Source organism: Nannobrachium achirus (assembly GCF_963921795.1).
Source record: "Nannobrachium achirus genome assembly, chromosome: 23".
NCBI lineage: Eukaryota > Metazoa > Chordata > Actinopteri > Myctophiformes > Myctophidae > Nannobrachium > Nannobrachium achirus.
Genome location: NC_137830.1, coordinates 45,660,868 through 45,687,143, shown reverse-complemented (window position 1 = coordinate 45,687,143; position 26,276 = coordinate 45,660,868). Strand labels below are relative to the sequence as shown.

The window sequence follows — 26,276 nt, the reverse complement described above, 5'->3', positions numbered from 1 at the left end:
TTTCAACCTATGTTCATATAATTGGTCCTCACTCAAAAATAGCTTTTTCTTTTCTTTTTTTTTATTCCTCAGAGGAGGGCTGTGGGCTGGTCAGAAACCCATCGTCTTGTGACATCATCGATTACCAATCCAGCTTATAGAAACTGCAGGCTTTCTATTCATGAAAAGTTGCAATTTTAAAGTGGAAGCCATTGTTCTCGTGATAATAAAAATCTAAATATTTTTTTCAAAAATATAGATTAATTATTCTTTTGGGAAAATGATGATGTCACAAGACGATGGATTCTGAACATCCCACAGCTAGAAAAAAAGTAGAGTAGAAAAAAATGGTGATATTTTATCATGAACTTTAGTGAGGACCTATTATATGAAGACAGGTTGAAAAGTGGTGAACTACTCCTTTAAGAATCCCTGCTTAGTTCAGAGCCATTATTATAGGCTCCAAGGGAGGAATAAAAACAATTAACCAAGGTTTTACATTAATTCATACATTCATCTACACCTATGACAATGAATAGGGATACAGCACAGTATATCACAATCCATACAATCGAACAACAGAGAAGAGACAAGAGAAACCCCACCTAGAGTTTATTTGTGGAGTGTGTATGCACTTAATAATAACGGGCAAACAGCTAAATGTGTTAATTTACTGAAAACCTGAAAGTTTTACACTTTCAGAGTTAAAGTGACACTCAGAATGTACTGTTTAAGAAGCTCCATGTGTCCCAGTGCTCATCATTCCCTTTTCTAGGAATACAGAAATCACAACAGTTTGAACTACTGCACCTTTTCAGTTCCAAATGTATTTCCAACGGCTTGTTGTTGTTTTGTAGTACAAATGTCAATTATGCATTACATAGCCCACATGTTTCCTATTGAGGGACAAATAATAGCATCCTCCTGGTTCTAGTTTGAGGTCAAGGGTAATGCAATAACGTGTGTGAATGTGTATTGTGTGTATAAAATTGCCCTATTCATGAGGTGTTCTTACACAAACATTAACGTGAACTCAAAGTATTTTAATTACCTATCCACTACACTAATACAAATGATTAGGACAACCTTATGCATATGCTCCCATTTCACTCATCAGTAGCAGCAACAAAACAACCAGAAGTTAACAGAGTGTTGTTTTTTACATTTTCACCCCAATGTAGTCATTGCCAATTCCCCCCATGTTTTGTGACAAGTCCCTGTCATTGACAACCCCTACTGTTTGGTAGGTATTTTAGTGTTTTTATGTGTTTGTTTGTTTTTAATGACCTTGAAATCAAATAAAGTTGATGATGATGATGTTGTCTACACCAGTGGTTCTCAACCTTTCAGGCCACGACCCCCAAAATAATCATATTTGAACTGGGGACCCCCCACCCTGCACAAGCACTTGGAATTGTAGAAGTTGGCATTACATTTTGTTTGACTCGATATATTCCATTGTGATCTACGGCGTTGTGAGCATGTAGATCTGCTATTTTCACAATTTCTGCCTCTAATATTTGACAATTTTACCAATGTTTGACCAGAGGTTCTAAAAAGGTCTTTAAAGTCCTTAAATTGTCACTTTAGAAATGTGCAGATACCCTGTATACACTTATAGTGTATGTTGGTCAGTTTACTGTTGAGTAAGAACATTTAGCTAAACATCCGGGATTAGGGGACCCCTCTGGGGGTCCCGTCCGACCCACAGGTTGAGAACCACTGGTCTACACCACTGATTCCCAAACATTTCGGGTTGAGACCCAAAAGAGAGATCAGTTTCCAAAAACAGTGGGTCCTGACCCACTGTTTGGGAAACAGTGGGCTGCACTGTAGACCACTACTAGGTCTCCTTCGATACACATGGGGGCCTTTTCAAAGAACTGGTTCTGGTTCTTTCTCCCGCCTATGGGATGAACCAGAGGTGAGCTTTTCCACTGAGAACCGGAGTTGGTTCCGAACCGTAAAAGTTGGTTTCCGAACGGGAACCACAGAATCCTTGGTTCCTCTGGTTCAATCATGGTTCAATCTGGTGGAAACGCAAGCCGGTTCGCAAGAACGAACCAAGGTTCCAAGAAAGTTGAACCGGCACTGGTTCTGGAACCAAAGTTCTTTTGGTGGAAAAGGCCCCATGGAGTCAAAGTTTCACCTGGAAGGTGTAACATATGCAGAGGAACATGCTTATCCTCCACAGTTATGCTCCCTGCTAAACAGGTGCCCCAACCAACCGGTAGGGGTGACCCCGAATAGTCGAATAGTCGACTAATCGATCGAAACGGCACCTAGTCGAATGGCAATATCTTAGTCGAATGGAAAAAAAAAAAAACTTTATATTTTTTTTTGGGGGGGGGGGGGGGGGGGGGAGGGCCGGGGGGGGGGGGGGGTGCTGTTGGGGTGCTTAATGTCCGATGATTTAACATATACTTTGGTTTCTCGCAATAAAACATGCATAGCCTACTCTGGCTGCTTTCAATCAATCAATGAGGCACAGCCCGTACTGTCTGTGTGTGTGCATTGCGTAGACTCCACAGAACCTGCACAGCTGTTCTGTGTTAACAACTCAATCAGGCTCCGTCACTTTAAACAAGTATAGGACAAAACTAAAGTAAGCTGCAGGATCTGGCTATGACCTACCACTCCACACCGAGCAACATGTCAGATAAAAGTAAGTTGGCTTAAGTCCATTATGTAATGTCCATACTCCCAAAAGCGACGTTTTAAGCTCTCCTTTCCTCTTTCTCCCCGACGCGTTATTACGGGGTCTGTTTTGTACAATCCAATCGCTGTCTCTCTGTCAGGCTCAGCGCAGGCTGTGCAGCGTCTTGTCGATAGATACCATAGAGCTATAATAATAGATAGATACACGATGTTACACAGATATTGGTGTCGGGCAGAGCCCATAGAAATGTGTGACCGCCGACCGCATCGCCTATACAGTAGTTGCATGGCTGTTACACACAGACATCGGAGTCTGGGGCTTTAGCTTCTAAGTCAGGGATGTCAAACATACGGCCCGCCAATCCGGCCCCCCAGGCTAGAGCATACATTTCTGAGCATTTAGAAAAAAAAAGTAAGTCTCTAGCCCATTCCTGTCAAGAGTTATGATTGTTTTAAGAATTAACCTAACTAATGTCTGTACACTGCAGGCTAGGTTTCTCCCACCTGGCAGTGATTGAGTTGATTGATTGGAATGTTAAGTGACCAGCTCTCTCTCTCTCTCTCTCTCTCTCTCTTTGAAGATGACAGCATTGCTAGGAATAGGGTGGTTGGTCTGGCTATGAATAATACCTGAACATACCTACAATATTCGAACTGTACTCAAAGATTACACAAATTAGACATGGAAATTAATGTTGTTAAAAAAAATAACTTTTTTAAAAAATACAATAATAATAAAAATGTAAAAGTTTTATTATTCCGATATTTTCTGAATATGCCATTATTGTTCATTACTTTTATTTTTTTTTTATTATAAAATACAATAAAAATAATTATTGTCCTGCATCAATAATATTTTTTTTAGCCATTTACAAATTATAGCGTACTGGAGACTATCAGGAATTGAATTATTCTATTATCAAATGGTTTATTCTTATTGGCACTTCTTAAAGGAGTAGTTCACCCCCAAAATGCCATGGAGCCAATGTAGACTCATTCCTAAAACAGAAATTTGATTACAATAAATGCATGCCTATTGATTCCGGATGGGGACCCAAATGCATTTGGGGAAGTGTACTATTATCACATTTTTGTCTTAGTAATGCGACAAATAAAATAAAAATATATTATTGAACTCAATTCTCCATGGCGTGAGTAATCAAAGAAAAAAAAGTCATTTTGGGGATGAACTACTCCTTTAAACAAATAGCATCTCTCGTACCTAACTGCAACTGTAATACCAATAACGAGTAGCTATTTTACTTAATAATGAACACAATTTGTAAAATGATATACTGCTATACTGCTAGCTATAGCAGTGGCTGAGACGACAGGAAGAAAAACAGAGCGAACATGTGCGCGAGTGTGCATGCCATCCGATCCGCGACTGGTTCGGCCCTCATCAAGTTGCCTTTCATCCAATGCGGCCCTCACCCCAAGATGAGTTCGACACCCCTGTTCTAAGTGAATAAACTTTACACCTGCTATAGGCCTACTTATTTTAGTATTTTGTTATTTAATTCGCCTTATATTATTTAGTTACTTTATTTATTTTAGAGATATTATTTCGTTGTTGTTATTGCTGTATTTATTACTATTCTTATAAGGCCATGATAATAAACCTTGGCTTAAATAATGAATGAGTTATCTATTAAAACAAAAGTCAAGAAGACATGTTATTTAAATGAGTGTTTCACCTCTGTTGTTTATACGCCATTATAAAAGAAAGGGGTAAAAAAAAAAGAAAAAAAAAAAAAAAAAAAAAAGGATTTTTTTTTTATAATAATAATTAAAAAAAACGGGCCATAGTCGACTAATATTCGACTATCAACACAATGACTAAAATCTTTGTCGACTATACAAATCCTTAGTCGGGGACAGCCCTACCAACCGGTAGTGCAGCAACAGAGGACCCTGCCAAGCTAGAGGCACTGCGGAGGAATCGAACCCTATTCTCTGTGGTGATGGGCAGGAACTTCACCCCTGCACCACCCGGATGCCCACAAAATCAGTTTTCTAAAGCACAACCAACTTTCCCCATTAGTGCTGTCGTAGAGATTGATCACGTGACGTTAATAACAGTAGTAGATATTATATTATCATGATTGATTATGAGTGACGTTAGTAAGAGTAGATTATGCTGCATCATGCATTACAGATAACATGATGTACTGTAAGAGTCAAGATGTTTTCCTAGGTTGATAGATGTTGTTTATGTTACAGCTTGTCCTTGCAATGCCAGTATAACTAGTATAACCAGTATAACCAGTATAACCAGTATAACCAGTATAACCAGTATAACTAGTGTTTGATTTCCTTTGCTTAGTGCAGAACGACTTTACCACTGCCCAGAGTGTTAAACTGTACTTCTGTCCATGATATCATGTTACATAAACTTGACCACACCACCACCTAATATAATTGTCTTGTCTCCTCATTTTCTCATGATTATTGATTGATCTGAATTCCACCACAGTGCCAAAGTAGCCTGCACGCATGTGTTTAGATCGAGTCTGGTTAAGCCCTTGTTACAAAGGCTCTCGCAGGCCAGTCATAGGAGATTTGGTCAGACAAACAAGAGCCTTATTTTGTTCACAGGGCTTGATCTTCAAAGTTAAGTCATCTGCTCTCTTGATGGTATAAACTGGTACACTGCACATGATCAAAGCCTCCACGTAGGGGGTGGACTAAAGAAGCACAAACAGGACAGGGTTATAGACATTGTTCATATTATACAACTTCCAGACCTTTTGCTGGAATGAATGTACACTAGTATTGCATCAGGATTGTATAGCCCTGATGTGTGTAGCATTGTTATAGCTACTGTATAGACATAGCTCTTATTCGCTCAGTCAACCCTGTCAAATGGTGAAGTAGACTGTACAGAGACTAGACATTACGTTCTGATTTAAGACTAAAGCTGGTTGCACACTGCTGCGTTTTTCGTTGCGAAATGCGTTTTTCAGGGCAAGGAGAGAGAGAGAGATAGAGAGAGCAAGGGACCGAGTGGTGCGCGAAACGGGCGGCAGTGTGCAAACGTGACCGACATAACGTGAGGTTGATTTTTTTATTCACGCGCTCCGAAATTCACTCCGATATTCGGCCCGAAAAACGCTGCAGTGTGCAACCACCTTAAGTGATTGATTGACCTTGTACAGAAAGCACTTCAAAACACACACAGATACACAGAAAATAAGAAAAAAAAAGAAAACATCGGATTTCAAATAGAAGCTACTGTAATGTGGTCAAGGATGCAATTTGTTCTATTTGTCTATAAATACAACATTAAACTCTCCATACTAACAGAACAATACCCTGACATCTAAAGTAAGAATTTCAATTTCCTGGCTGTTCTCTCTTGTTGTCTAAATGTCAAACCGGTACCCCCAAATGACTCACTCTCTTTGTACTTAACCCCTTTGCAGTCATGTTGCACTGATGTATTTCCATATTAGTCCCTACGGTACATTCCACCTCCAGAGACCCAGGCATACAGTAGTGTATGCCAGGAAACGTAATACTTAGAATCCTCTGGTGTGAATGATTCCTATATGAGGCTGCTACTTTATCCTTTATCCTCCCACTTTAAATCACTGACTAGGCTGTGATTTAACAGTCGACAAAAGGCCTAATCTGCCAGGAAATTATACCTGTATATGGTGAATGATGATGGTAATCTATCCTGTTGTTGCCTGACAATAAGAGTGATATCAGCATTACGTTGTTTACATTTGCTTCAGCGCCAAGATAAGGGATGGAAAAGTGCTCTGGAACCAAATCGGGTTCTGGTGCTGAAATACGTTGGATGTTTTATATCTTGTTCAGCTTCAAACTCATTACTATACTAGTAAGATGCCTCAGGGAGACATGCGACCTCGCTCTAAAGGCAGAGGTCGCGCCAATTCTTGGCCATCTGGCCAGTGATGTATATCAGACCAGTTACCCATACTGTATATGGAGACCCCTGGTACCAATATATGGAGATCCATGAACTGTATATGGAGATATGCTGGGAGAGCCCAAACATGCTTACTCAGTTATTCGTTATGTGAGAATCCTATGATGTCTATGACATCTGACATATAAGGGCATTCCTATATGAAGTCCTGTTAGATATGGGCTTAATATCGATGACATCAGGGAACGCCATATACAGTATGGGCATAAAGGGGATTCTGTTAGTGTGACATCACAGTGATGCCAGAGCGTGATGTCAGAGCGGCAAACCCATTCTGTTAATGGCCCACTTCACCTCTGGGACAACCAGATCTTATTTTATTGTTGTTTGGGACACGATCAACACAATCCTGAGTTATTTTTTGTGTTCAATCTGTGTTTTGAGATATTTTAGTATTTCAGCATGACTAGTGATGCATTTTGCATCATATGATGCAAAATGCATCATCACTCATGCTGAAATACTAAAGTATCAATAGTGAATACTTATCAACAATAAAATAAGATCTGGTTGTCCCAGAGGTGAAGTGGGCCTTTAAGAGTGGTTCCACTGACATCACAGTGACGTCAGAACATGATGTCAGAGCGACAAACCCATAGAACCACAGTGTCAGGCGTTAAAGACAGAGATACATACATATTATGGACAAGCTGTGACCGTTCACATACTAAACAAGTGCTGTGTTCGAGTAGTTAGGGTCTGTCTTAGCGACAGTGTTAATTTTGACAGCAAATTTTGATTTCCTTTTAGTCATAGTCTTTTGAATAAAATGTTATTTAGTTTTAGTCCAGTTTTAGTCGACTAAATATCATAAGATTTTAGTAGACTAAAGTAGACTACAAGTAGACTACACTTGATTTTGTCGAGAAAAATCAGCAGGCCTTGATAGCATCGTAACGGCAGATGCCAAGTCTGTTGACTTGCATGGTTGCATGCTGAAAATAGCCGATCTGCACACTTGTGAACGTGTAGATCTGCTATTTTCAGAGCGCAACGCCAAAGCACAACTAAACTTAAAATGACTTGTCTTTTTAGTTCTACTGGATCTCTTCTCCACTAGTCCCTCCCTAAGACTTTAGTCTAGTTTTTATTTCATTGATGAAATTGTCAACATAATTATTTAGTCTTAGTTTTAATCATCATAGTTGAACATTTTTCGCCATAGTTTTAGTCTGTTGCTGCTTACCGAGTGTTGGATCATATTCCCAGATGAAGCGTCTCGTCAGCAGTCTCACCACCAAAGCTATAAATTAGGAGACACAGAGAGAGAGAGAGAGAGAGAGAGAGAAAGAGAGAGAGAGAGAGACAGAGAGAAAGAGAACGAGAGAGAGAGAGAGAGAGAGAGAGAGAGAGAGAGAGAGAGAGAGAGAGAGGGAGAGAGAGAGAGACACCCATTAATAGAACAATAAAAAACAGCATATAGTCGGGGAGCCACAGGCCCAAAAGTTCAAAGAATAGGGTTTTACCTGTGACGTCATGACATACTTTTTATTTTTGTTTTTTCTACTCATTTGGTAATTAAGGTACACAGAATGAGAGGCCTGCTCTGCCGGAAACATTGCGAAAAAAGGTTGTGGCCATTTGTATTCACTGTCCCATCGACTTCACTTTACAGGAAAAGAATACAAAAAATAAATCTGCTTTAAGTAGCATGTGAGGGGTCAAACTAGGGGTTCCTCATGATTCTGAATCCATTGCAAGCATTTGTTTTGTATGAAAAACTTTCCTTGGGCTAGATTTTGGCCTCTCAAAACTGTGATTTTTGATGACTCATCACTTTTCACCGTTTTGTGGGGCTGAAATCTAGCCTAAGGAATGTTTTTCATGCAAAACAAATGCTTGCAATGGATTCAGAATCATAAAGAACCCCTAGTTTGACCCCTCACATGCTACTTCAAGCAGATTTATTTTTGTATTCTTTTCCTGTATAGTGACGTCGATGGGACTTTTTTTTCCGCAATGTTTCCAGCAGAGCAGGTCTCTCATTCTGTGTACCTTATTGACCAAATAAAAAAAAAAAAAAAAAAAAAAAAAAAAGTATGTCATGACATCACAGGTCCTCTCAAATTTTGGGGCCGTGGCTCCCCGGCTAATAGCAATAACTGAGAAGAAGATAAATAATTTGATTAGCTCCCAGGAAGATTAGATCTGTTTTGGTTATGGCCGATAATGAGTAACTCTCCTGTGGTCGATGTAATACTTGGAACGCTGATTCAATCAAGGGTATATTTAAAGCTCCATTGTGGGGTATGTGGTGGAATTATAATAACAAGCTGTTGTTTCAAAACAAGCCAGCTCTCTCCTGTGGCAACTTCCGCTTCCTCTCCATCCAAACATAATGCTCGCCCAGCATTGGTGGAAAGTAGGGCATTCACGAATAGTGATTTTTAGTATTCGAATTATTCAACCTCAAAGTATTCCAATAGTCGAATATTCGACAGGACTGGCCAAACTGTCAAATATTAAGCAAGAGGCGAACATTGTGAAAATAGCAGATCTACATGCTCACAACGCCTCACGTTGTGAGCATGCAGATCTGCTATTTTCACAATGTTTATCTGCAGAACCGAGTCACATTAAATATAATACCTACAATTCCAAGTGCTTGTCAGGATGGGGGTCCCCAGTTCAAATATGTTTATTTTGATGGTCACGGCCTAAAAAGGTTTGAGAACCCCTGGTATAGAGCATTAACAAATTCATCCACCAGGGGCATTGATGACTCATTCTTATGACTTCCTATCTAGCCAAGCTTTTTAAACTATGTATTTTTTAAAGAGAAAACAATAAAAATAAGCGAATATTCGACTTCGGTGAACAACGTCAAATAGTGACTTTGATATTCGAATATTCAAATATTTGGTGAATGCCCTAGTGGAAAGTAACTACAATTACAACAATTTTGAGGTATTTGTACCAATTACCAATACCTTTTACTTCTACTTCACATCTCGGATCCAAATATTGTACTTTTATTGTACTGCTTGTAGATCTGATATTTTCAAAACAAATTGTATACAATTTGTGAACAGGACATTCTGCAAAATGAGTATGGTCTACTTTTACTCAAGTAAATTCTGAATGAATTACTTAATTGTAAGGGTGCCCTCACACCAAAATACCTAGAGTGGAATCCGCCAATGCATTTCAATAAAAATGGAGCGTTTTTTGCCAGTAGAGGATTTCTGCAAAAAAACGCTCCATTCTCATTGAAATGCATTGGCGGATTCCACTCTAGGTATTTTGGTGTGTGGGCACCCTAACAGAGTATTGCTACATTGCAGTATTAATACTTTTACTTAAAAAAAAGTAAGAAAGTTCGAAATTTGAGTACTTTTTCCACCACAGTGGCCCAGTAGAGTCTAGACTACGGCAGCCAAAGCAAAACAAACGTACAGAGTAGTACAGTTAGAAGTAAACTCGCACTGGAAAATAACACCACGCAGTAGAGACATTAGGGGTTGCCACTAGTACAAAAAGAATGCAGGGAGTACAATGCTGAGAGTAAGTTACTACGACATACTGTAAATCTATTCACAACAACTTCTAAATGATAATAGGCTGTAGTGTAGACGCATCATTTAGGGACCCCAGGAGACTTATCTGACACATCTCATTTGAATAGCAGGCACAACATGTCTGAATGCCTGCTAGACAAAACATACAGTCATAAAGTTACCCTTTACAGCATCATCCTTAAACACTCGAATACTGTAGGCCAGGGGTTTTCAAAGTGGGTGAAGGGGCACCCTGGGGTGCCGTGACGGCAGTCCAGGGGTGCCGCGAGATCATTTGATAATATTTGGAATTTATTTGGACACTTGAAAAAATATTTAGTATAATTTTAAACTTGAAGTACAAAGTTATTTTCAGTCAGTTCTAACCAAAATGGCTATTATCTCAACATTTTCCTCACAACATAATAACTAAAATATCGTCACTGTCGGGCAGAAACCTCGTATCTCCTCATGTCTTTTGCCCTGCTTCATCATACAATACCGTCGCACAAAACTAGTGAAAACAGCCGATCTACAAGCACACAATGCCTTGCGATGCGAGGTGTGTGCTTGAAGATCTGCTGTTTACAACCACCCCAATTGTATAGGTTAAAGTTACTGTATATGTCTTAACAACATACCACCATACGGATTGGACAAAATAATGAAAGTATTCACAAAAAAAAAGTTACATAATATCACTTTAAAGTGATATTATGGGGCCATTTTAACGCAGACTCTGGCTTTTGTGTGCACCCCAGAGAGTTTTTAAAGTTGCTTGGATTCAATGTTTAGATAATTTGATAACAATCTTTGCGACCGAAGGTCGCAGTTTGCCAAGAGAAATGTCACAGCTTGTCTCTGTGTGTGTGTCTGTCTGTCTGTCTGTCTGTCTGTCTGTCTGTCTGTCTGTCTGTCTGTCTGTCTGTCTGTTTGTGTGTGTGTACACATTTTTACGGTCTATGGGTTTGCTGCTCTGACATCATGCTCTGATGTCACTGTGATGACACATCCAGCACATCTTGTCCACATATCTGTGTATCTCTGAAGGTCACGCCTGACACTGTGGTTCCTTTGACACATCACTGTGACATGATCACAGGTGACATCATGTAAATGTCCATATATGGGTATCCCTGATGTCATCGATATATATATCACTGGCCAGATGGCCAAGACATGGCCCATATCTGTGTGGTTGGTTCAGATAGGGATCTCCATGTATGGGCATAAAAGGGATTGTATGTTGTGATGTCATGTGAACCACTCTAACAGAATGTTAGAATGTTAGAATGTTAGAGACAATCAATATTAAGCCCATATCTAACCTCATATGGGAATGCCATATCTGTGTAGCCGGTTCAGTCAGTGATCTCCATGTATGGGCATAAAAGGGATGTACCATATACACTACATGGATCTCCATATATGGGTAATTGGTCCCGATATACATCACTGGCCAGATGGACAAGAATTGGCGCGACCTCGCCCTGAGGCGTCTAACTAGTATTACAGCAGATATGCCCCCTTCCTATTACATTGTGTGTGTGTGTGTGTGTGTGTATGTGTGTGTGTGTGTGTGTGTGTGTGTGTGTGTGTGTGTGTGTGTGTGTGTGTGTGTGTGTGTGTGTGTGTGTGTGTGAGAGAGAGAGAGAGAGAGAGAGAGAGAGAGAGAGAGAAAGAAAAAATAAAATAAAATAAAAAATGAATTTCACACACCATTACACGGCACCCTCACTACAGATGTAAGTATTCAATGGGGTTAACATGGTTAAAATGGAGTTTGAAGTTACAATGTGTGTGCGTGTATACTGTATATAGGAGGGGAGCATGATTGTCTGATAAAATGAATATCAAATATCTAAATATTTAATCAAGCAAATGCCTATCCCTTGGATTGCTGTATTTTTGCTCAGATGACACAGCGACAGGTTGCTCCACAGAAGCAAATATCTGCTCTTCCTGCTCATTATGTTTCTTGTTAATAGGCCACACACTCCCTCTGTGCCTGCTTCACTGCATCATAATGGTCTGTTATCTGTCCCCCGTAATTCAAAACCCATTACCACAGTGTAATCCAATTGAGATACCCTACCCTCCCAACCCACTGGAACTCTGGGGAAGGACGTGCATGTCTGGGTTTTTTCACAACAGCATTCAACAACACATCCTTTACAGCAGGGGTTCCCAAACTTCTTTGTCTCAGGGCACCCCATAAATATATATTTTTTAATCCGAGGCACCCCTACATTATAATTTTCACTCCCAGCACCTTATATTTATAGCATATCGTCGTTGTCGGTTGGAAACCTTGTATGTCCAAAACCGTTCGTTTTTATCATCTAAAAAATGTACTAAACTAGTGAAAACAGCAGATCTACAAGCACACAGTGCTTGTAGATCCGCTGCTTTCACTAGTTTTGTGCGACAGTCTTGTATGATGAGGCAGGGCTTTGCTTTACCAAAAGACGTACACTTTTGAAACTTGGAAATACGAGGTGACAATATTTTAGTAATTATGTTGCGAGGAAAACAATAACTTTGTACTTCAAGTTTAAAATGATACTAAATATATTTTCAATATGTCCAAATAAATTCCATATATTATCAAATTATCTCGCGGCACTCCTGGCCTGCCGTCGCGGCACCCCAGGGTGCCCCGTCACCCACTTTGAAAACCCCTGCTTTACAGTGCTCAGCTTCCACCTAACGCCAGTGATGGAAGACGTACTCACAAGGGATGAGTAGGGATGGAGCTTGTTCATTTTTATTGATAATGAGCACCTTATCGATCCTGCTTATCGAGCCGGGCTTTTATCGAGCCCACTATTGAGTGTTTTCTAATATTTTGTGGAAAGATGTGAGACAACAAATTCTGAACAGAACTGGTTCCAAATGTACTTAAAAGTACCAAAAGTACTCATTATGCAGAATGTTCCATTTCAAGTTTTGAAATGTATGAGATGTATACGCATCGCGACGCATTGTGAGCTTGTAGATCAGCTATTTTCAAATGGCCAAAATAAAAATAAAAATCTACAAAGTAACTACATTTTTCAAATAATTGTAGTGGAGTAAAAGTACAATATTCACCTCTGAGATGTAGTGGAGTAAAGTAAAAATTGGAAATACTCCAGTAAAGTAAAACTGTGCTTAAGTACAGAACTTGAGTAAATGTACTTAGTTACTTTACACCACTGCCTAATGCTCATTAAAGGTAGAGGATGACAGGTAGAGACAAGCCCTTGCCTCACTGCAAGGTCATTTATCAGTTGTCCACGTCTTGACTCCCTCGGTCCTCCATTATCCACCCCAAAAAGGCAACGCTAATGGGACGTAGCGTGGCCTGTGAAGCTGTCAACAGACTACCACAAGGTCCCATAATGTCGACACAAAAGCCACAAAGACGAGCTCATTTCTCAAAAGAGGACCTCCCCTAAACTCCATTGATAGCCCACTGTAGCCCAGAGTATTTGTCAGCTAAGTAAAGTTCGTCTTGAGAATGGAAGATAGGTTAAAATGTCCTTTAGTCAAAAAGCGAACAAGTAGTCGTGTCCAAGAGCAAGCGAGAGCTTGTTGCGGCCTCAGTGTGTTTGGTGTGTATTTTGCTGACACTACTAGACCTTAGACCTGTTTATGTTTTCCGCCCTGCATAATGTTCTCTACAGGATCTGTCATGTGCCTGAGGGACTTCCAATGGGCCTAAGAGGTTCACTTGAGGTATCCGTTTCCTCACGTCCAGAGACAGTGCCACTGTGTTACTTATTAACGGGACAGGAAATGACATCCATCTTGGCCCGGCCTGTTTTCTGTTCACAATCAGCCACAACAAGGTAAAATGTCAAAGAGAATGTCTCTTACTTTACCATATTTAATTAATGTCCAGACAAAAGTCAAGTCCTATCTTTTATCTTAGTGTTTTGATGTTGGCTGAGTGCTAGATCCTTAATTTGTTCAAAAGATCATTCACAGAAATTAAATATTTAGGTTTTGTCTTTTTCTAACTCAAAATAGCTCCTAAAAATAAATTGTTGTAGTTGGGGCAGAAACCTTGTATCTCCATATTTCAGCAAGTTACTATGAAAAGCTCCACTGGCTGTCTGTCACGTCACGTCACGTCACACTTTTGGCCCTACTCTTATCTCCGGCACCGTTGCCCCTATCCATGCCAAACTTTGCACACACACTCCTTGGCTGGCAAACCACAACCTCACATGGTCCTCTTCTAGCGCCACCATGAGGCCGATTTTTGCAAAACACCTTTTTGGACACTGCTCCTACAGATTTTCCCTAAAATCACGCAAAGCGGTACACAGTATCTCTAAAGTCATGTCATCAACATGAATCTGTCCCATTTCCCATATTCCCTCCTGATTGGCTACGATTGCCTTCTAAAGTTTGAGTATGCAACCTGACGGTCGCTTATCTCCCAATTAGGGAGTCTTTTTATGTTTTCTTTTATAAATGAACGCCCTATTTTATACCTACACTTTTTGAAAATTGCAGATTGACAAGCTCACAACGTGTCACATTGTGATGCATTGTGAGCTTGTAGATTAGTTCAGTCAGATAACCTACGAATGGAATGGACCAATATAGAATGAACCAATATAGAATGAATAGACCAATATATTTTAACATCTATTATTGAAACATGAGAATGCAAGTGTATATGTAATATTTAATCTTGGCGTTCAGGCTCTGCTATATTTTTCTCCCTGCTCAGCACAATTAGAAACCATCATTAACCATTAAGAACAGGGATATATATATATATATATATATATATATATATATCCGTTCTACCCGACAGCGACCACATGGCACTTCTTCAGGAAAAGCCTTGTGTCACTGGCTGAAAAATGCCTGTAAGATCGTGCCTTACAAGTCCTTGCTTTGTTTACTTTTGTCCCTGCTTCTTGGCAAGACGCACATTTTCTAATGTGCTTTAAGTGTGTTCAAGCAGGCAATCTGTGTCATGCAACTTTCAATTAGTCTTTTGAGTTTCCTCACAGCGGAACACAGTACATATTTTGTCATTGTGCTGGGTTGATATAGAGAGATTCTTTTTATGTCCCTTTTTTCTCCATCAGAGTGGGGTTTCACTCCCACAAGGTTCAAGGTTACTTTATTTGGTCTCCGTGAAGAGAAATTTGTCTTGTCACAATGTATGACGGAACCCAAAATGTCCACACAGTACAGTACAGTACAGTACAGTACAGTAGGCATTAACCACTTTAAGCCCCATACAGGCCTACTCACTCATCTTACTGTACAACAAATTGCGAAAATAGCCATAGCTTTTTGCAGAGATCCGCCGATGGCAACAAACCGCTCTGTTCCCATTGAAAAGCATTGTCAGAATCCTCCCTCATAGGGGAGAAGTGTGACTGTGTTGATATGAATGTATCTTTTGAACTGAAATGACCAAGAAGTTGTTTAATCCAATGTATCTGAGCTGTGGCTTAAGAAATCATGGAAAGTCAAAATCAGCACAAGAACGGACCTTGTCTCGCGGAATTCCAATGGGAGGCAATTGCCAAAATCTCCTTTTGTTCAAGGTAAACTAATTCCATTACAAGGCTGAATGTTGGACTAATAACAAAAAAAGCAAGTGCAATTAGTGGCGCCCAGGGTCTTGTTCTGTAGGGTGCCATCATACTTATTGAACAGACACTATTGATCACCGTAGACACCCATGGCTCTTTGGTTTCCATCTGCCTTCCTGGGCAACAAAAACAGCACATTAATAAACTGTCTGGAGAAGAATAGACTGGCCTCTGAGCTGCATTGACGCAGCGAAGTCTTTGGGCCATTGTTTTGTTGTCATATCATATCATGTCACACAATTTTCCCTTTGCTAAATCAATTGGTTGGCTTTAAAGATGAACCCTCGTTAACTTCAGCCGAATGGTCCCTGCTGCAGGAAACAAGTTCTGTAGTGGAATTTTTAATATATCTGATTCAGACTATTATGTAACTTAATTTTGGTTATTGGTGTCATAGGAGCTGTTGAATAGTTGCACGTCTGGTGGCTGGGGATGTTCACATGGTTTCCAGGCCCCTACAGTAGGTGAAGCATTAGCTGGATCATTAGGCTGTTTATGGGTTTATGACATTTCTGTCGGCGCAGAATGCACAGGATCACTTAGCTAGTTCACAGCCAAATCGCCTTCCATCGCCATTTTGAGGAGGGTGAGGCAGCCAGATCGCCAAACGTCGCCTTGGGGATCATTTTCTGATCATTTTGGTATTTTTTTGACATTTTTTGAGCTATAAATGACCTTTCTAGCTTAATTTTAGTCTAAAGTTACATATTCGAAGGAAGTGACATCATCGATGACGTAACCCGGAAGTCGTTCGGCCATAACATAGAATGGGCCTTTTTACAGCATTGAATGTTGACGTTTTTCTTATCAAACTTTACCATTTTTAGACCGATTTTCATTCGGAAAAAAATGGCTGGACTGACAGATTGGTCACTCAAGAGCAAAAACGAGTGTAAATGGCGTGCGCACAACGTTCGGATCGTGTTTTATAGCTCCCGTAAGGCGGACCGGGAGACATAATGGCCGCCAATGGGCGCCGCCATTATGGGTCTACTGCTGTCCACTCGCTAGTCCAGACTCTAGGAGATTATCGTTGGGCACACTCTAGTGGATAGTACTAGTACTACATTCTTCAACAATATGATCCCTGTTGGGTTAGATTAAAGCTAACTTGGAAATTAATAAAATTCCTGGCAGTATAGGCGCACAAGCCTATTGTAAATGGCTGGGAGAGAGTTAGCTCTGGTCCATAGCGTTAGTGGAGTTCTCCCTAACGCTATGTTCCTCTACCTCCGTATTCCTTGGCAAAACCGGAAAACCCCGCCGTCTGGTCCGAAAATAACAAAAACTGTTTCGCCCCTCATCAAACCAAAGGTATCAGTGGACAGTTGAAAGCTTACTCTACTTAGTGGACGCGGGCTGAGCCCCCCACCACACGATTAAAATACATTTCTAGGGCAAAATGAAAAATATTCTACCGGATGGAGACTCCATTTCTTCTCGTTTTTCACTATTTGTCGTCGCCATCAAGGTGCCAACTCACTACTGCCGCGCAGGTCAGAGGACCGAATTACACTGAGCAGTAGTCTCACTGGGTGTTATTCAACTCTGCGACGTTGGAAGCGCTGTTTCGTAAAAACCTGGAAGAGCGTCTCCATCCGGTGGAATATTTTTCATTTTGCCCTAGAAATGTATTTTAATCGTGTGGTGGGGGGCTCAGACCTCGTCCACTAAGTAGAGTAAGCTTTCAACTCTCCACTGATACCTTTGGTTTGATGAGGGGCGAAACAGTTTTTGTTATTTTTGGACCAGACGGCGGGGTGTTCCGGTTTTGCCAAGGAATACGGAGGTAGAGGAACATAGCGTTAGGGAGAACTCCACTAACGCTATGGACCAGAGCTAAGGATCACTCTGCTGTGTTGCCATGTAACCGTAGACCACTGGTTCCCAAACAGTGGGTCCCGATCCATTTTTGGGTCACGGAACAATTTTTATGGGTCAGAACTCGAGTAAAAATCTAATTTTCTTTTCCTAACAAAATCTAAATATATATATTTCCAAAAATGTCCTGTCCCCAAAAACATTTTTTTGAAGAAATTAAATAAGAAATTTAAAATAGAATTTTAGAAATTTTCAAACACACACATCTCGGAAATCCCATAAATAAAATATTATAATAATTGAGAGCTTGTAGATCGGCAATTTTCAGTAGTTTGGGTAGCGGGCGAATGTGTAGTTTCTCTTTTGGGTCACCGGCTAAAAAGTTAAGACTATAACATTCTCTGTGTACTTGGAATTTAGATGGAAACATTGTTCCCTAAATCAGTGGTTCTCAAACCTTTTTTTTTTTTTGGTTGCTCAGGTCACCCCTTTTTTGGTTGCTCAGGTCACCCTGTAAATAACGTTTACATCCACGGCACCCCTGAATTACATTGTTACTTTGTAGATGTAAATCTTTCCCCCTAAGAGACAGTATCATGTCATGAGGAAAACGTATTAGTTTCCATTACGACAGACTGAACATAACTTTATTTATACTTGACATTTAACCACTTGAACATCCCAATTCTGGGGGGAACATTCACCAAAAACAGCTGATCTACAAGCGTAGTTGTGACGCTTTGTGACGCGTTGTGAGCTTGTAGATCTGCTATTTTTGATAAAGAGGTTTGGTGGTCTATCTTACTAAGTATAGAGGGTTTAAAGGGATATTTCACTTTTTTTTAAAAAGAAAAAAACTTTTGGTCATTTTATTGTCTAATCAGGCTTTTATGAACACCCCGAACAGATTTTAATTTGCTTGATTCAATATTTAGATATTTGATGTAAATGTTATCAGGCCCTCCAGGCCCAGGGCCTCTCCCCATACACAACCATTGTAACTTCAAACTCCATTTTAACCATGATAGATTCATTAAAAATACCCATTATTTTTTCTGGTGACTCATAATACCCTCCTACTTTTTTCATTTATTTTTAATAATTCATTTTTGTATTACTCCATTTTCCCAAATAATTATTACAAATAAATGAAAAAAGTTATCGAAAAAACACGGCTTGCTCACGTATTAGGAGGGTAAAAATAATGGGTGTTTTTAATGAATCTAATTCTATCATGGTTAAAATGGAGTTTGAAGTTACAATGGATGTGTATGGGGAGTGGCCCTGGACCTGGAGGGCCTGGTAACATTTACATCAAATATCTAAATATTGAATCAAGCAAATTAAAAACTGTTCAGGGTGTTCATAAAAGCCTGATTAGATGATAAAATGACCAAATTCTTTTTTGAAAGTGAATTATCCCTTTAAGTGGTTAAACTGAAGTGATGTTCAGTTCTCTCCCGATATGCTGTGAAATGGCTTATGGATTATGCTGCTTCATGCAGTGGTTATTTATTAGTGATTTAGGAGCAAGATAATCTGCTCTCTAGGTGGATAAAACTGGATTTGAGGAAATCGTATACTAATCCAGTTTCCAACGCAAATTATGAAGCTAGTTGATTTGTGTTTGAAGTTATCAACCAGCAGTGTTCCCCTAAACTGTTTTAGTAGTAAACTTTGTCTCAAATAGGGGAGTAATGCATTAAAAATATGAATTTGGAGACCTTGCTATTTAACATCCTCTTGACGCAACTTGGTTATGAGACTAGTGTGTTTCAGTGGCGAATCTTTCGATACTGTAGAAGCAACCCATACTAACAACGATAATATGTGCAATTGGTATAGTACTTTTCTAGATACTGAAAGTCGCTATATGAGTGTAGTTATGAAGCATTATGAATGCATTATAATGCACTATGAATGAATGCCCTCATAATGCATTATAAATGTGGGCTTCATAGAAAGTGTTACCAAATATTGCTAGAAAGAAAGCACGTCTTGTATGAGCTGTAAACAAATTAGCTGCAAAAAATACTCTTTACTACATCCTGTGAACAGGGGGTCAAGTCTCTGTGACCCAGTCTCAGCCTCTGGCTGAAGGTTTCCCAGAGCTCCTTTCACCACCACCCACTCTCCGGGGCATGTCTCTATTCCCCCACAAAGCCCCTCGGGGGTTGTTTGATGGACACTTGACCATATTGCTAAATACAAGTAGCTAAGTGTGCAATAGGGACTGTGGGGAGTCTCCGCTGGGCCGGAGGCAATATCCAATGTCCATCTCTTGCCAAAATATTACTATTCGAAACGGGACAGAGTCAGTCAATCCCATCCTCTCAGCCCCTTCCTAGATCAGGTTACATGATTATTCCAGCATTGCCCAATTAGCTGTTACATAGCTACGAGAGCAATATTTTGACATGACTCTGCACTTTTCTTCTCCATGTCTGTCTGCCCATTACCAGCTCAAGAACTCTGCTGAGTAAATGTGCAAAAAAAATTTTTTTCAGAGAAATAATGGGACAATGTTATTATGAGAACGTCAGGTCATCTTACCCCTTTCTATCACAAAATGCATCAGCAATATTCATATCCCCCCCCCCCTTTTTTTTTCTTTTGAATTTAGACTAGCCAATTTATTTTTACCCCCAAATGTTGTCATTATGCCAATCGATTCCTCACAACACAGTTCTGTGTCACTGCTGTTGTATCCCACTGACTCACTTTATCACATTCACATTCATGTGGATATATTCACGACACAATCTCCAGTTAGAAACAACATGTTTTGGGCGACTTAATCTCGAAAACAAAGCCCCAGTTTTAACTAGACCATGAGATAATTAATAATTACTGTTTTGAAATAGTAAAGTTAAAAGAGAATATTTAGTGCTGAACGGTTAGCATGAATGTTACATATTTTCTTTTCTTCTATTACACACCAGTACCATCAGTAGCTTTGCATTGTTGAAAATAGAACTGATAAATTACAGCCATCGCTTTAAACCATGGCATAATGTCACAACACTGTAGATAAGCGTTATGCTTTATTTCATTTAAGAATGCCTGCCATGAATCACAGTGTGTCCCATGACAGCGCTGGTGTTGAAAGTTAATGCCTCATTCTAAATACCAGTGACTGCGAGAGATGCCTTCAGTCAAGTACTGGCACAGGCTATCATTTAAAATGTCTGTTTGTTTTAGCGTGCAGTAAATACTATTCCGCTTGACAAAATGACAGTTTGGCTGCTTGATTGGTTTTCCCTGCCTCAGGGCAGAGCCTCCAACATAAATCAACCTACAATTAAACCAACATCAAGCAAGGCAGTCAGTCTCCATTCTTGACTCTAAAGATAATATCGAAAACAATGACTCTCCAAGTCAGTAACACTAAATGGGTTTTGCCACAATCACAAATAGCTTAATTGGAATCTTTCATACTGGTGCTAATGCCTGCTTGTTTCATCTGAAGAATTACGGAAGAAACTGAAAGGCACTCTGATGAAATTGGAAACATTACAGATTAATTGGGTGATATTTATCACAACAGCACAGTCCATGACGAACGCATCATTAAGTAAACCCATAAATCCTGTGATCATAAACTTACAGAGTTGATCATGCTTCCTTCAGTGAGTACCGCAATATCACTGCGGTAGTCACGGAATGATAACAATTAGTATATATATTATATACTAATCATATACATCTATCAAGCGGCACACCTCTGGTATCATCTTCCCTGTTCAGTCACAGCATGTGCTTGGAGAAGAGCTAAATTTAAGAACATGGTGATTAATAGTAGGATGCTCCATGTGACCAAATAAGCAAGTCGAGGAAAAAGTTATGAACCCCAACAAATCACATTGGAGGTCAGGAGGCAAACGTGTCTGTCATAGGAATCGGATGGTTCCCGATGCAGAAGCGTTCTTGAGGAAGGCACATACATGTAACCCCTAGCTGCTCCCAATGAGCAGGTTGGTGCCTTGCATGGTTATCACTGCCGTCAGTGTGTGAATGTATGTTTGAATGGGTGAATGTAATGAAAAATGTAAAGCACTTTTGGCGAAAGGCGCTATATAAATGCATCATTTACCATTGACATTGTATTCCCCTTGCAGAATGAGTTCAGTAGGGCAACAACTTACTGTACACTCCACCTTGCCCACAAACAATTAATATGGATATCTTTTTGTTTGATGGAAGCAGGTCACTGTACGGTATATCAAGTTTACTTTGACTGACGGAGAGAGTTCCCAAAAGCAGGCACAACAAAGCGTAGCTACACTTTGAACATGTCCCATGAACCCAGACACAAGGGCAGGGGAGGGGCTCTCCCCTCCTGGGCCTGCAGCACTGTAAAGTGGGACACCAGGGAGGCTATGATTTCACACATCTCTAAAGCCGCAAAAGACGGAGGCTGGGGGTTGTGGAGCAGGGCCATGGGAAGGGCATTACGTTTCTGACATGGCATCCATTCCCCCTTATAATTTAGTCACCTTAACAATGGCCCTCCACTCGTGCCCATGTGTGACCCCGATGACAGGCTGACAAAAGCTGTAGGTGGAAGTAGCAGGTCACTGGGTCACTCTCTAAGCTTGTGTGTTAACCATTTTCAACCTGGCGTCCCCTTCTTTTTTAAATAGGGAAAATAACAACACATTAGGAACACATTGTTGAACGGTAAAGAATTCCACTTGAACAACAGGGATCATGCCTGTGTTCATGCCAATTTGACCATCCGTGGGCATGACAGTAATTTACGCAAATTCCTAAATCTTTATTTTAATCACGAACACTTTCTCAAAAAATAAGCTGCATCTCGAGAGGCTGCGGGGAAATGCTTAATGGATCAATTCAATTCAAAGGAGCTTTATTGTCATGAGAAAACATACGTTTACATTGCCTAAGCTTGTGTGTTAACCAGTTTCAACCTGGATCCATCAGGATATTTTTATCCCCAGACTACCCTGGCGATGGAAGGGCTACCGGAAGATTACCAGCGATGACTCACTTTGCCGTTCAAGGATCATGGCAGTATTGAAAACCCACAGAGTGTGGGTGAAGGAACACACAGAGGATGGACAATGCCTAGGGAACTGAGGAGGCTTGTGGATCTAAAAATAACGCAAATAGGAGAAGTAAGAAATGCCCGAGTGGAGCCCAACTGGCCTGTGACATATGTTTGGTTTGTGTGTGGGCAGCGCAGGCGCTAGATGAAGTGGCAGGTCAATAGGAGCATTAGGAAGGGAGGATTCTAAATGAGGCACATGGTCTTTAGAAAACCTCTAATAGATAAGGTGAGTGGCACCGAACTCCTGTTCCATTCTGGACAATAGGAGTTGCAGATAAAATACGTTAAGAGAGTGGGTGATAAAAAGATGGGGGGGGGGGCTGTATATGCTGATAGAAACCGGGTAGTCCGGGTAGTGTTTATGGTCACTGTTTGATGCATAAACATGCAACTCAATCTTTTATTGCCTGAGAAATTGATTCCTTGTATAATGATCATATGACCATTATACAACGGCTATATGTTCTTATATGCAATTCAGAGGCTGTTCATTCAACGAAAAGTGAATGGCTGGTCAAAGTAACCATTCCCCTGCCACTTCGCAAACTCTCAGCCTCCTTGAACATTGTTCATTTCCTGTCAGCACTCCTTTTGTTTTGTACTCTTTAGACAAAATAAATGTCCGTCTCCTCCTACACCCCCGCCTCTGTTGCACAACTCTAGTCAGTAATCATGCAGATGAGTGAAAGCCATTATGGAGAGCCCAACTCTGACAGAACAGAGGAGGTGAACTTGGCAATTCTGCCTGTCAGTGAAAATATCTATATCATTATCATTTCTAGGGATGTAACCGTTTTTTAAAGGTACATTATAGTGTTACATCAGTTACCTCAAACACAACTGGGATATAAAATGATATAGCAGGTGGAGACATTTTTACATATATATTTTACATTACAGAACAAGCAAGAGGAAAGTGTTAGAATCTCTAGACTAGACTCATAGCGCCTTTATTAATCAATCACATCAGTAAGAAAATCACTTGTGCAGGCCATCAACTAATTTTCATATCGTCACTGTCAGGCAGAAACCTTGTATCTAAAAGTTTCTAATTTGTATGTTTTTTCGTAAATTAAAGCCCTACTTCATCATCATACAAAAGTGTCGCACAAAAGTAATGAAGATAGCCGATCTACAAGCACAAAGGGGCTCGCGATGCGAGGCCTTGTGTGCTTGTAGGTCGGCTATTTTCATTTTGGACAAGGAAGGTTTTGGACAAGTTTTCGACACGACAACAATGATATGCACATTACAACCATATCCGACGCAAAGTTGATTTATTCTATCTCCTCTTATTATGAATAGTAATTTTTTAGCCCGATTGACCTTTTTAAGGGGGTGGACCACATCATCACATGTTTAATTGAATATTAATTCAGACAGGCTGCGCCTGCATACCCAACGAAGTATCCATCTGTCTGGCTTCTGAACACTCGCAAAACCGCAGCTTTTAGGCATGAGAAAGCACCATGCTTCATTGCTCCTCCAACGCAGACGGTGCAAATTAAACATATAGACTTTACACGCCTCTTGGTTACGCCTTTTGTCCACACAAACCCTCATTGTTCCATAATTGTTCCAGTCTCCTAAAAGAAAAAACACCTTGTGAACCTTTCCAGTTATCTCATCAAAGGAATACGGTGTGCAATCTGCAACACACTGATTACAGTGCATAATGCTCTTGCTGAGTCATAGCTTGTGCCCACACATCCAGCGCGGCCTGCAAAATGCATGCCAACACACATCCTGTGGGCTTTATTCTCGCTCAGATGCAGTGGTGGGAAAAAAGTACTCAAATGTTTTACTTAGGTTAACAGTTTTACCCCCAGATTTATTGTCTCCACCAGCCGAAGGCATGGGGGAGAGTATGTTTTCCCCTCCGTCCGTCCGTCCGTCCGTGCGTCCGTCCGTCCGTGCGTCCTCGCAGTTTGTGAGCACCTAATCTCAGTCGCCGTTGGCCCGATCGCTGCCAAAGTGAGCACACACATTCCCTGGATGCCAATCTAGAACCTCTGCCCTACATTTTTTAAATGGGCCTTTTCTAGCGCCACCTAGTGGCCGATGTTCGCAAAACACATTCCTGTGCACTACTCTTACAGATTTTGTCCAAAAATCATACAAATCGGTAGGCAGTATCTCGACAGTCATGTGATCGACACGGATCTGTCCGATTTTGCATATTCCATCCTGATTGGCTAAGATTGGCTTCCAAAGTTTGTAGGATCGAGCCGTTTTGAACAAAATGCCTCAAATCACAAACGCAAAGTGCCATTATCATGAAATCGCGCACACACGTTCCCACTAGGCCGAGGAAGAAATGCCACTTATTTTTTTTTTAATCAGCCTCATGGTGGCGCTATAACAGGCCGATTTGTGGTTTTACCTATAACTCCACCGATCAGTTTCAAACTTTGCAAGCACACTCCCTAGAAGCTAAGGATAAACCTTTGCCCTGCATTTTTCACATAAGCCTTTTATAGCGCCACCTTTGGGCCGACTTATGTAAAACACATTTTTGGATATTACTCCTTGAGATTTTATCCAAAAATCACGCAAATCGGTACACAGTATCTCTATAGTCATGTGATCAAGTCCGATCCGTCTGATATTTCATATGCCATCCTGATTGGCTAATATTAGCTTCCAAAGTTTGCCTGGTGGAGACCTGTGCTCGGAAGAGCACTGCTTCTAGTTATTTATTTATTGGGGCTGGTGCCAGCAAAAAGCAGCTTACCTTTGCGATGTTATAGAAAATTATCTATTGATTATTTTCGAACTAATTCTTTATACAATGGACGCTCATATGTGTACTTTAGCCAAACTGGCGGCATAGGGCAGCCTTATGCAAAGAATTCATGTGAATTGGGCCGCTCCGCTTGCTATACATTCAGAGCATAGAAATGCATTTTCTTGATCAGATCCACAGAAAACAGACAGGAAGTGATTTGGGACTCCAATATTGCTAATGTGCGGTGGATTTTTGAGAGCAGCGTTACAGGAGATGTTTTTACTGTACACGGCGGCGCGACCCCTCATCAGCTTACAGTCATCAGACAAGGTAAAAAGAACGAGCCGTATAGGCAACGAGCTGGGTTGAAAATTGGGGCGAACGGGAACGTCCGAAGCAGTAAAAGAGTTAAAGTATCAATACTGCAATGTATAAGTACTCTCTTGCAAGTAAAAGTCCAGAATTCAAGATTTACTTGCGTAAAAGTACAAAAGTATTCAAAATGTACTTGGAGCACCAAAAGTAAAAGTGCTCATTATGCGGGAGTGTCTCATTTCAAATTGTCAAATGTATAAAAATCTTTAGAAAATATATCTACAAGCTCACAATGTGTTGCATCGCAATGCATTGTGAGCTTGTAGATCTGCTATTTTCAAATGGCCAAAATATATATAGGACTGAAGTGGTTAGTGTGTTTTGTAATAATAATCAAAATCTACAAAGTAATTAGTAACTCAAGTTCGAGATAGTGGTGGAGTAGAAGTAAAAGTACTGGAAATTGGAAATACTCCAGTGAGGTAAAAGTTACTCAAAATTGTACTTAAGTAAATGTACTTAGTTACTTTGCACCACTGCTCAGCTGCACTGTCAAAGGCCACAGTTGTGCCAGCTGCAGTGATGTCAATTAATGCCTCACCATCCCATTAATTGTTCTGTCTGTTTTGGATCTAGGAGG

The 26,276-nt window shown here is 40.4% G+C and overlaps 1 protein-coding gene across 2 annotated transcripts in view; it reads right to left on the bottom strand.

The window, feature by feature from the left end:
- rerg (RAS-like, estrogen-regulated, growth inhibitor) overlaps nucleotides 1-26,276 on the bottom strand; it is a gene marked incomplete at both ends in the record, with an annotated part of 41,366 nt that overhangs the window by 5,984 nt on the left and 9,106 nt on the right. Inside the window, one exon of one of the 2 annotated variants that reach the window (XM_080754087.1) lies at nucleotides 7,782-7,838. The exons of the other annotated variant lie outside the window; for it this stretch is intronic. Within the exon in view, the coding sequence (XP_080610213.1) occupies nucleotides 7,782-7,838 (57 nt within the window). The remainder of the gene's footprint in view (nucleotides 1-7,781; nucleotides 7,839-26,276) is intronic. 2 annotated transcript variants of the gene reach the window in all.